Source organism: Diabrotica virgifera, chromosome 10, assembly GCF_917563875.1.
Source record: "Diabrotica virgifera virgifera chromosome 10, PGI_DIABVI_V3a".
Lineage (NCBI taxonomy): Eukaryota > Metazoa > Arthropoda > Insecta > Coleoptera > Chrysomelidae > Diabrotica > Diabrotica virgifera.
In genome coordinates, this window is record NC_065452.1 from 15,301,942 (window position 1) to 15,315,557 (window position 13,616).

The 13,616-nt window shown below is 31.9% G+C and overlaps 1 protein-coding gene across 1 annotated transcript in view; it reads right to left on the bottom strand.

The window, feature by feature from the left end:
* LOC114336531 (membrane-associated tyrosine- and threonine-specific cdc2-inhibitory kinase-like) overlaps positions 1-12,467 on the bottom strand; it is a 52,578-nt gene extending 40,111 nt beyond the window's left edge. The window contains exon 1 of the mRNA XM_050641411.1: positions 12,432-12,467. Within this exon, the coding sequence (XP_050497368.1) occupies positions 12,432-12,467 (36 nt within the window). The remainder of the gene's footprint in view (positions 1-12,431) is intronic.
* Positions 12,468-13,616: the final 1,149 nt, after the last annotated feature.

Below are 13,616 nucleotides of genomic sequence, written 5' to 3' on the forward strand. Positions count from 1 at the left end.
ATACTCCTGTCACAGACGTCTAAAGGTGAGAAACTATGTAATGTAATGTTAATTTATACGTTTATAACGATCATTTCCACCTCCACTAGTTTCATCTCTTTTTGTTTCGCAATGTATTATGTTTTCCATCTTTTACGCTATTTTGACGGTTATTAACGAGCTCATCACTGTATATTTAGAACAAAAAATAATACTAAATAGGAAAATTCACACGGAAGAAATAAAAAGAAGAAGAAATTTAGCATGGGCAGCATTCGGCAAACTGAACTATATAGGTACTCAGAAATCAACAAATTCAACTACATCTTCGATCTAAAGTTTGTGATGAATGCATTATTCACTGAAAAAAATATTGTACATAGTACCAATGAACGCCAATCATTGACTTTTTTTACATTGGTTCAATTAAAATTTCGTTAATACAATAAACACGTAGTCATTAAGTAATGGCCATATTCATTATTACAATGTAATTCTATTCATTAAAAAATAATGAATAGAATCATTAATTCAATGAATCGTTTTATCGATCCAATGACTTTTTTCATAATACATACTAATAATTTGTTCATTGTATATATATATGAAACTGTACTGTATCAGGATGATGCGGTTAAATTAATGAATATAAAACGTTGCACTAATGTACAGTGTTCTTTAAATTATGACCTCGTTTATTAAATCAATGAACGCATTTCTTGATTTAATGTTTAAGATAAAATATAATTCTGTTAAAGTAAACCGAACTGATGTAAAAGTACATCAATTTAATGAAGCGAGATCATTGTTTTAATGTAATATACCTGAATCAGTGATCAATACATTGTAGCAATAATCTTTTACATAAACCTGTACATTCTTGAAATGTTATAAATGTTTCTATTGGTGCAAAAAGTCACGTGACAAAGTGAATCAACACTGCAGACTCCAAAGACTGGTTTGGCACTAGTAATTTTTCTGTTCAACGTGCACAGACCACATTAATAAAGAAGAAAAGTTCTGCGATTTGGTTGATTTTTCTAAGGTGTGTATTTACATATATTGTTAACAATTATTAAATTATTAAGTTGGATTTCTGTAAAAAAGTTGTATTTCTATTTTTACTTTTGCAGATTGATATGGACTTTGGAGTGGCATTTGGAAATGTAAATTGACTTTTGATGGATGGGACAGCAATTTCGAAATAATTATTTCCTTTCTTTAGTGTGAAAGTCATATCAAGGAAAAACAAATAAATATTATTTGAAAAGGCTACCCATGAAGAAATTACGGAAGGTAAATATTTCATTATTCAATGATACTTATCTAGTATTAATTAATTTTTGTTCTCTGTAAATTTTTGAAAAGCTAATTCGACACATAGGTAAAAGAAAATAGGAACCATTTAAAAATATTTCTAAATGGTATAATCCTATAAATATAAAAGATTAGTAAATTAAATCTTTATGTGATTAAACCATAAATACTTGAAAAATATTATTAACTCCTGCAGTCGCAGTCGGTAGTACCAAAATAAATTTTTTTCAGAATAAATTAAAATATTTCTGTAATAAAAATGGCACCCAAAAATACAACTATATGTACCTGCATTATTTAGATCTATTTTTTATAATAATTATTAATATTAATTGTAGATGGCAAACATGCAGTTCTTCTTTGGGTTCTACATGGATATTTTGTGCCAACTAATAAAATGGTTAAAAAAAATCTTAATGGATAAACAAATATAATAAAATATACCATCAGAGATCCCAGGAATCATTCTTGTACGTCGGGAAGACCCAGCAAGATGTGTAAGACATTATTACATTTTTGAAATCATAGAAAAATTACATTCAACTATTAATTACTGCCAGAGGGATATATGTATATTTCGACAATATCAGGTGTCCATTTTTTATTTATTTAATCTGGATTTTCCTTCCGAGTCAGAAATGTTCTGGAATTTTATTGAATATTATATATTTTTTTTAATACAAGGTAATTGCTCTTTTCCAAATGTCCGTATAAGATCTGAAGCTTTGAAAGAAAATCCAGAAAAATAGTTACACAAGTTATATACAATATACTTTTAGAGAAACAAAAATTTGCTTGAAGAAAGTTTTTCTGCTTGAAGAAGCAATTTCTGCTACATATATTTAGTTATTCAGTTTTTTCCAAATTAAATTATAAAAAGTTGTATATTAATTAAAAATATATGTGTTTTTTCTTTAAACCTATAGATACTTAATTAAAATTTGAGAATTTGCAAAAAATCGTTGCTTCAACCTATATTATTTGTAATACTTAGGTATGTAGAGATTAAGTCGTCACTTTGTTTACTTATTAACTATTTGTATGTTACTCAGTTTACCTGTTTATAGTTATATTAAAACTTCTAAAACTTATTTTGAGCATTATTTTCATCAACTCTATTTCCTACTTTCCGTTTCCTATTTATGGCTTGACAGTAACCACATGTCATCATATCGATGTCTTAACACATTAAATCAATGTAAACGTTCATTATTTTAGTGTAAATATTTTATTATAGCTACGTAATCACACACGACGAAGCAATGTAAAATAGTTTTTACTTCAATAATTTCATTCATTAAAATAATGCATATATTTCATTGTATCAATGTACCGATACATTGAATATACGTACTAATTCATCAATTTAAAAACTAATGTCCATAGAATTAATGAACTAATTCGTTAATCTAACGAACATCATTCTTTGGGTTAATGTATCCGATTCGTAATATTAACGAACTTTTTATTGGTTAATGTTTTTGGGCATTAGTTCATGTATCTACTTACATTGGACCAAAGATACTGATCTTTGGACGAAAATTAATGCTCACCGTTTTTGAATCAATGGTTTTTTCATTATATTTACGTACTTTTTTGGTTCAGTGTTCCGATATTAACATATGGGGCACAAACATGGACAAATCACAAAAAAGAATATGAATATACTCAGAGTCACTCAACACGCGATGGAAAGAGCAATGCTAGGCATATCACTTAAGGACAGGAAAATAAACATGGATAAGACAGAAAACCAAAGTCACCAATGTGGTACAAAAATCATTAAAATACGCTGGACATGTAGCTAGGAGCGATCTAAACAAATGGCACAGAACAATTCTAACCTGGTGACCATACCAACACAAAAGACCCAGAAGCAGACCTCCTATCAGATGGACAGATGATCTGAAAAGGACTGCCGGGAAAAATTGGCTACAAGTAGCGTACAAAAAAAAACAATGGAAAGGAAGACTTGAAGAGGCTTATGTTCAGATGTGGACGTGAATGGCTAGACGAAGAAGAAGAAGATGTATAGATCAGAGAAATTCGTGACAAGTGGATAAGCGACACTTTTTGATATAAGTATCTAAGTATTTAACAACTGCTTTTGGTAAATTTGGTGACAATAATAGATAGATAGATACTTATGTAATAATCAAAACATTTTTTACTTAAGAATAAACAATATAAAAACTATGTAAGATCGCTATTTGATTTTAAATATTAAAGGTGAAGATCTTTAGTAATTAAATTTTATTTAGACCTACTAAAAGTAAAAAATTTTACTCAAAAAGTGGAGAAATCGTTTGAAATAAGGGTTGATAAAGTTATTTTTGTTAATTTGAATCTGAATTATTGACAAAAGTTGATTTTTTAAAAATTATTAAATAGATACTTTTATAAAAGTTTATAAAAAACTTTAATTTTGTTTCGTAATAGGAACAATTTCATAAATATTCAGCTGTAAAAATTTTAAGAAATTTCACAATATTTTGCACTATTGAAATTGTTTATCCCAGAAAGCTTTTATGTACGTTATTATGCATAAATTATTAGGTCTACATGAATTCTGAAAGCACCAAATTGAAAACAGTTATTTAAAATACTTATAAGATTAAAATCACACTAGATACTTTTGTAAAACTTAATAAACTTTTTAATAGAGAAAAGTCGCCATTATGGAATCTGGAATACCATTTTGTTTTGGGGATATAAAATAATACCTTTATAGAAATGAAAACAATTTAATGTTATGACACATCAGTCATACATTTTTATGTAGTAATTAAAAGCCTTCTATTAAATATCTTAATTAAAAAAAAATCGAACAAGAAAACAAAATCCCAAATGAGTAACCAAATATGGAATAGGTACCCATATATGGAATATAGGCATAAACCATCATTAACAAAAATAGACATACCTAAACATCTGAGATCAAATAAATTTAAATAAGAAAATTGTGACAAATGAAAGAAGTAGCTTAATTTACTTGCAGACATCACAGATCCATGTACGAAACTCTGGACCAGCACAATCATAATGAGCCCACTTACACTTTACACTTAATCCACTATTCCATAATTGGGCACCAACGACTGTGCATATTAGGATTTGTACATTAGTTCAAACTAATATCAACATTTTTTCAAGTCGTAATGTTTTAATTACAGAAGGTCATAAAATATCAAAATAAAGGTACTATTCATATACGCAATAGCATAACAATTCTGTATTCATGAATAATATAATAACCAATAATACTCGTTCAATATATTTACCTTTGAAATTTTCTGCGAGACGATAAAACAAAACGCGCCTGTCAGACACGTATCGTTCGCGCATCTGACACAGAGGTGTGAATACGATAATAAAGAGAGCGACTGAAATAGAGGATGGTCTTGTAGTGCGCTTCCAACTTATATTTTCGGAGAAATCAAGGAATTCCATATTAGGGCACTATTCCATATTTGGTTACTTTCCTCTAGATAAGTGGTACATAGTTAAATGATTTAATTTGATAATATAAAATTTATCTTAAATTTGCTGCTTTCAGAATTCATGTAGACTCAATATCTAAATTATGAGTTTAGATACGCATAATAACGTTATAGACAAAAGCTTTCTGGGATAAACAATTTCAATTTTGCAATATCTATCTATTAAGTGAAACTTCTTGAAATTTGTAAAGCTGAAAATTGGTGGTAGGTATTGTCCCAATTCTCACGCGGAATTAAAGTTTTTTTAAAAAGACTAAGTTTTCACTCAATGGCATTTAAAACAACATAATGCTATTCTACATCCCACTAGAATGAAAACAATGGAAACATTCTCTGGTTACACCTCCGAGGCTTCTACAATTTGCAAGCCATAACGGATGCTGAGACTAAGGAAGATGAGGGAATTCTACAATTTACAATTCACGTCCCATCTGCTCAGCGCGGTAAAGTTCCAACGAGAATGGTTCCCTTCGTACTCCAATCAGAGTAAATGTAAATCAAAAATGAATAACCATTTTCAATTTCGTTGCAAAACGAAAATACAGCCGAACCATATTCTAGTCCAATCAGAGAGTGCAGCAAGCACCTCTACCGGTTTCGAAACTTATTAGTCTCTCATCAAGAGACACACGCTGCTCTCTCTGATCCAACCAAAACAAACCCCAGCGTGTAGTCCCGGATTGCAACGAACGAAATGGCATAGATGCCCTAGAGGCAACTGCTAGCAAAAATACTAAGTTTTCACTCTAATGGCATATAAAACAACATAATGCTATTCTACATCCCACCAGAATGAAAACAATGGAAACCTTCTCTGGTTACACCTCCGAGGCTTCTACAATTTGCAAGCCATACGGATGCTGAGACTAAGGAAGATGAGGGAATTCTACAATTTACAATTCACGTCCCATCTGCTCAGCGCGGTAAAGTTCCAACGAGAATGGTTCCCTTCGTACTCCAATCAGAGTAAATGTAAATCAAAAATGAATAAACATTTTCAATTTCGTTGCAAAACGAAAATACAGCCGAACCATATTCTAGTCCAATCAGAGAGTGCAGCAAGCACCTCTACCAGTTTCGAAACTTATTAGTCTCTCATCAGGAGGCACATATGCTGCTCTCTCTGATCCAACCAAAACAAACCCCAGCGTGCAGTCCCGGATTGCAACGAACGAAATGGCATAGATGCCCTAGGCCCTAGAGGCAACTGCTAGCAAAAAGACTAAGTTTTCACTCTAATGGCATATAAAACAACATAATGCTATTCTACATCCCATCAGAATGAAAACAATGGAAACCTTCTCTGGTTACACCTCCGAGGCTTCTACAATTTGCAAGCCATACGGATGCTGAGACTAAGGAAGATGAGGGAATTCTACAATTTACAATTCACGTCCCATTTGCTCAGCGCGGTAAAGTTCCAACGAGAATGGTTCCCTTCGTACTCCAATCAGAGTAAATGTAAATCAAAAATGAATAAATAGACTAGGAGCCGCTGTAGGTGAAATTTCTTAATCATTTTAGGCACGACGGGACCCTATAAGTTAAATAGTAGAACCTAAAAGAAAACGTTTGAGCACTGTGCCGTCACTTTTCAGTGGCACATGCGTCACAGTGGCGCATCAAACTTTCCACTTATGGACGGGATACATAAATTAAAAAATACCCTCCCTTATTACCAGAATTTAATTTTTTCATTTTTTTAAGTTCTATGTGATTAAGACATAAGATTCATCGTAATTTTAACCCACCATCCCCTTCTCCCTGCCCCCACCATCAAAAACTTTATTTTTCGATTTTATTTTTTTTGTGGGATGCAATCAATTTTAAAATTTCAAAAAATGTACAAGCATAGTTAAGGCTTTTATAAAACATGTCTATTTTTTATAACCTGTAGGTTGAGTGTACATAACCTCAAAAAATTTTTTTTTTTGGAAAAAAGTATATAACTTTTTTTTTGGGGATAGCTGCAGATCTATTTTTTTCTTAGTCTTGTGTATTTTATCAAACACTATATTTCTAATTTTTTTCAGATTTTTCTGTAACGCTGGTCACCTTTAAAAATCCAAAAAACTGTTTTTTAAGGGGGTTTTGGGGGGTTTGAACGTGTTTTTCTGATTTTTAAATATTCTAAAGGACTCACTTACTTCAAGTTACATGTAGCCTATAAAAACAAAATTGATTTGATATATTATGAAGTCTATAAAATAGGGAAAATCCCCCAAAACCCCCCAAAAAACAGTTTTTCGGATTTTTGAAGGTGGGGAGCCTTACAGAAAAATCTGAAAAAAATTAAAAATATAGTGTTTGATAAAACACACAAAATTAAGAAAAAATTAGACCCGTAGCTATTCCTCAAAAAAAGTTATACGCTTTTTTGAAAAAAAATGTTTTTTTAAATTTTTTGAGGTTATGTACACTCTGCCTATGGGTCTATAAAAAATAGGCATGTTTTATAAAATCCTCAGCTATGCTTGTGAATTTTTTGAAATTTTAAAATTGATTGCATCCCACCAAAAAAAAATAAAAACGAAAAATGAAGTTTTTGATGGTGGGGGTAGGGGGAAGGGGGTGGTGGGTTAAAATTACGCTGAATTTTATGTGTTAATCACATAGAACTTAAAAAAATAAAAAATAATTAATTCTGTTAGTAAGGGAGGGTAACTTTTAATTTATTTATCCCGTCCAGAAGTGGAAAGTTTGATGCGCCACTGTCGACGCATGTGCCACTGAAAAGTGACGGCACAGTGTTCAAACGTTTTCTTTTAGGTTCTACTATTTAAGTTATAGGGTCCCATCGTGCCTAAAATGATTAAGAAATTTCACCTATAGCGGCTCTTAGTCTAAAACATTTTCAATTTCGTTGCAAAACGAAAATACAGCCGAACCATACTCTAGTCCAATCAGAGAGTGCAGCAAGCACTCGTTGGAACTTTACCGCGCTGAGCAGATGGGACGTGAATTGTAAATTGTAGAATTCATTCATCTTCCTAAGTCTCAGCATCCTTATGACTTGCAAATTGTAGAAGCCTCGGAGGTGTATCCAGAGAAGGTTTCCATTGTTTTCATTCTGGTGGGATGTAGAATAGCATTATGTTGTTTTATAGGTATGCCATTATAGTGAAAACTTAGTCTTTTTGCTAGCAGTTGCCGCTAGGGCATCTATGCCATTTCGTTCGTTGCAATCCGGGATTGCCCTACTTTTGCAATAATTAAGCCAGAAATTAACAAAATTAACATTACAAACCCCATTTTAAACGATTTTCTTTTCTTTTTCAGAAAAATTGTGACTTTTCTATATAATTTACCGGTCTTCACCTTTATTTTCATATTACTTACTTTGACCCTCTTTAAAGTCTGAATTGACAAAAATTTGTAGATAGTTTCCTTTTTAAGATACATAAAATAATTCCAGAATAAGTAACTGCCAACGTGATTCGTTCAAATCAATATGGATAACACCCAAAAGGTGGTACATACAGTATTATTAGGTGTATGTATTATAGTCAAATAAATTTGAAACAGGTTTTTCGCTGACTAGCCAGTGAAACTGGTTTTAAGTGTACATTTTTATTGGTGAATCAATCATTTTGTGTATTACTGGTCATACCACTAACCAATACCTGCTAAATGTATTGTTATGTGAACTTTTTTAAAGGTGTGTGAGTAACGCCCAAACCACACGGACCACTCTGCAGCGCTACTCTGTGGATCCACAGAGTGGCTGAAACACAGGGGCGTAATAGAGGGCCCCGCAGCATGAAGCTTGCGGGGGGCCCCAATCGCTTAAGGGCCCCATCTTGTCATCTGATATTATGTAAAAATCTGTTATTGTTATATTATTTTTACGTTGTCTGTTTAAATTTAAAAACGTAAAAATTTCTAACTAGACGTATTTGCCAAGTGAATCATCTCATAATATCTATATAGAAACTTAATCCCTTCCGGCCTACCGAAATTTTATGGCAGCGACAATAAATTATATAATGCTTTGAACGTGACTATTGAAAGATATTAGAATTGCAATTTGCCGAATTTAGGAACAATATTTTTAAATCTAAAAATGGGTTTTCTTTCTCTCTGTTTTTTACCTACTTTTAGTATTTCGATACAATACAATACTATCGCCAGTAATTTCATATTGGTTGTTTGCATTGAATGTTATTTATGTTTGTGTTGTTTTACGGTTATAGTTGCATCAGTTTGGTACGCATTTATTTAACAATTATTGACGACTTTTCTTGTGTAATCATTGGACAATCTCTCAACAGATAAACGGTAAAATAAGGAAATTATAACACTTACGCTTTAGGGAAGTCAATGTAGAAAAACTTGCATTGTTTTGGTTTCGGAAAATCAAACAAGCTTATATTTTTCTAAGACATTTTTTGTTAGTTTATATAACTTATCTTAAAGTGAAAAGTTCTACTCACAGATGCCTCTAATTGTTTATTAATTCTTTAAACAATAAAACTGTTTTATATTAAATAATTTTAAAAGACATCGGTGAATTCATCATTTTACTTTGTTCAAAAATGTTTCTATTTGCTTTTTGATTATGCTGAATTCGAATATGTCATTAAATCAGGGCCATAAGTACGATGTTGGGGACCCGGAGCAAACGTGATCTGGGGCCCCCTACCGGGGGGTCTGGGGTTAATCACCCAGCAGAAGGAGTCCGGAAACATTAATATTTAACCACTTGAAAACGCATATTAATGTACTCAATGACTGAAGTTTTCTGTACCTACCTACATATTGCTATTTTAGTTGACCAACACAAAAAAAAATTTGAAATCACATTATTTTAAGCTAAATATTTACCATCAATCTAACATCTTTTCTGTTTTCATAAAAAATATACTACATATAATTTTACTTACATTCTTCGGCTATAATGTAGGTTTTTATCGCGTTATATTGCCTATAGGCAGTATAACGCGATTACAATCGCGGGGGCCCCGAGGCACTGCCCCGGTTGCCCCAATGGTAGTTACGGCCCTGTCAAACATTACAATTTGAAAATTCAAAATAAATTTTTTTGAGCACTTATACAGTATGTCTGCGTGGCTTCGAACCATATGGGAAACATTTTTATTATCAATTTTACGAAAAAAGTTATTCTTCATGAAATGCTCTGAATGGTCTTAAATCTGAGATACAAAATAAGCCAGATAAACCATCAGATATCAAAGCTTATTAATTTTATACGAGGTAAGTCAAAAAATAGGAATTTAACTCAAGGATAAAGTACTTTTATATTTAACAATATACGATTTTAATTTTAATATGTAATTACATCCTTGTAAATAAATAATTAATTTTTCCAAATATTTCTCAAATTACCGATAACCAACATCATTTTATTACAATTATAATAACTATTTTATTATTAATTTTTTAATTTTACGCAAATTTTTTTTATAAAATTCTTATCAGATTCTTTATAAAAAGCTCTGCATTATCTCAAAACGAAGATTCAATCGTAATATCAGAAAAACTATCAGAAATATGCCCATGTGTTTAATGGCGTTCAAGCACACAAATTACTAGTTTGAAACTACTAGTCGAGCGTTCTAACAAAAGTAAATTTTGATTCGGAAACTGGCTTAAAACGGTCAAAAGAGTTTGCGGATTTTGTTAGGATTTTCAGTTTGTGAGTTGCGCAGTGGAATTCTTTGTTTGACGTTTACAAATTTTAAATTAAAGTAATATGTTTTGAGTATGTTACTTGCCATTATTTACGTTTATAACATTAATTTTTAGTATTTAGCATAAATCTTGAAAATTTGGATACTTATAAGAAAAATGTGTTTCTACTCTAACCTCAAAATTATAAATAAAACAAACAATTTGACGTTGGTATTTACCACGGTATTTACTCCGATAAAAAAGCGTTCTAGCAAAAAACAGTTTGTTGCCAGTTTGTGGATTGAACATGCGCAGTAAAGCAGTACAATAATCTGGTGTCAAACCATACAAAACTACATGCTATAACAAACCTATTATATCACATTTTACCAACTTTATAAGTACGAGGTATGTCGAAAAATATGAATTTCTCTCTAAGAGTTAAGTACCTTTATAGTTCATAATATTTCAACTGGAATGATATAATTGCATATTAAACATAGTTTTTAATTGCGAACAACTTTTTATAATAACATTTTTCAATATTGTAAAATATAAAGGTGGTATAGGTACTATTGAGCGAAATTAATATTTTTTGATATACCTCGTATAAAATCAATAAAATTTAATATCTGATTATTGCAACTTAAGTTTTATACCATGCAGAGCATTTTATGAAGAATAACTTTTTTTTCGTAAAATAGATATGTAATAAAAAAGTTTCCCATAGGTTCCAAGCTACGCAAATACACTGTATAAGAAATCAAGAAAGAATTGTTTTAACATTTACTATTTTTAAAGCTGGTTATTAAATGTATTGTAGGTAAGTTGTACAGAAAACAACAAAAGAAGTTGTTTATTTGGAATGGGTCTGTATACCAATAAAGATGAAAAATGTAAGTTGTTATGAACAGTGAATGATAACGCTAACACAAAAAAGTTTTTGTTAAATAAGTCGTATTTAGTAATTGTTTACCGCGGGAGCAGTCGCGCTCACTTCTGTCACGTAAGCAATCGCGCGTAGAACAAAATCTAACAATACGAATTTAAAACAAAGTTCAATTTTATAATATTTTTGTTTGCTTGTTATGTCAAAAATATCTATTTCTAACAATTTTAAAACTAATTGGTGCCCACCAAAGCCATAAATTCCACAAAAAAAAAATAAAAATGAAATATAAAAATTAAAAAAAAATCCTACTCATTACTACAATCTTCTTCGAGTTGACAGTTATGTTGCAAAATTTTTCATTAAGTTATCACGGAAAATGATAAAAAGTTGGATTTTTTCCACGGCGCGACTGCTCCCGGGTTAAAAGGGGCCCCATTTCAAATTCTGCGGGGGGGGGGGCCGACGGAGTTTGTTACGCCACTGCTGAAACAGGCGATTTTCTAACGCCGGCGACTACGCTGCGAAGTGGATCGTTTGGAAGGGTGCGGCGTGTAATGTAATGGGTGAGAAAAAAAGTTTGTTCAAATGATTAAAAAACTTGCCGGCTAATTGTTTTTTAAAAAAAGGGTGTTCGTTAAAATCAGTGTTTGTAATGTCCATAGTTTTAAATATTTCATAAAATTTTATACTTAAATAACTTTAATACTTAAATAAACTCCATAAATGGAATTAAGAAGAACCAGACAAAGAGAAGAGTTTGAACCTTCGTACCGTTAACATCGTATCGAAGACGAGCTAGGTAGTTATCAAAAAGCAATTAACAGAAAATTTATCGTTTCAACAAGTAAATATAAATAAAAGTTTATTTATATACAAGTTAAGTTTTTGTGAAAGTGGTACATAACAAAAAATCAGTAAGTGATATATGGCATATTATCGACTTTTCACGTAAATTTTTGAAATAATAAATATTTCATTGTATTATAATATACAATAATTGTATATAACAGTAACATTTTAAACACATTTTCAATTTTATTGCGATTTATACTGACAAAACTGGAGTCAGTTTTCCCAATAGGGGGACAGGGCCGCACTCTTGCGGGTGATACCTGTTCTTCTAAAACGATATCCACCGAAGCAAGCATGGATCAACAATCTCAACAAAACCAAATTTCACCGAAAAGCTACTCAGCAGTGACAAATGAATTTAAATTTCCGTCTAGACAGCTAGCACTAGTCTTTAGTTCAATCGAAAATACTCCACTTCATGACTACCTAATCCCTCTTGGTAACATTATTCAACCTAAAAATATCATTTTCGCCTCCCGCCTTTCCAACAACCGAGTTTGCATTTATCTTGCGAACAAAAATATCCTAGATGAGTTTTTAGATAACCATGGCCAAATCACTATCCGAGGAGAACTTTTAAAGGCTAGACGACTTATAACACCTGCCGAAAGAATTGTTATGTCACAAGTATGCCCGTCCATTCCACACTATGTCCTTGAAAAAGAACTGCAAAAAATCGGTCTACATCTTGTATCTCCCATAACATTTCTAAAAATCGGTGCAAATCTTCCCGAGTATAGCCATATCCTAAGCTTTCGACGGCAAGTATATGTTAACCCTCACAATTTAACCATCCCAAGCGCCGTAACAATAGCATTCGAAAACACAAACTACACAATATTCATTTCTCAAGATGGAAACGTCTGCTTCAAATGCAAAAAACCAGGACACGTGGCAGCAGCCTGCACCGAACCTAAAAATATATCTGCGACATAACAAACTCCACAAAGTTCTATAACTTCAAAGACTACAACTGTAGCCGATTCGGCTGCAGAAACAGTAACAGCATCAATTCCTACGCAAACCCTTACCAGTACGAATAACCAACCTGAAACGTCTGAATCTAATCAAGCTCCAACCACACCATCACACCAAAGTACCTTTTCACAACATACTGAGTCAAAATTTCCAAATGTAAATACAGAAGTGACCGAAAACAAAGAAACTCATTTAAAACGCTCTATAAGTGAAGTCGCCTCTCCAGAAACCGATATTGCACTTCAAAAAAACCCATTTGTAGTACCAAAACCTACAGCAACTCGAAAGAAACCAAAGACATCTAAACTTGAAGAAACAACGCATTCGAATGTATCCATTTTTAGCATGTTACATCCAGCCAAAACCTTTATCAATAATCACGAACCACCATTTCCGCTGAACTGTGATCAATTATTCAACCTCCTAGAGAGCATAGCTGGCTTATGGAACCCCATAATCAAAATCAA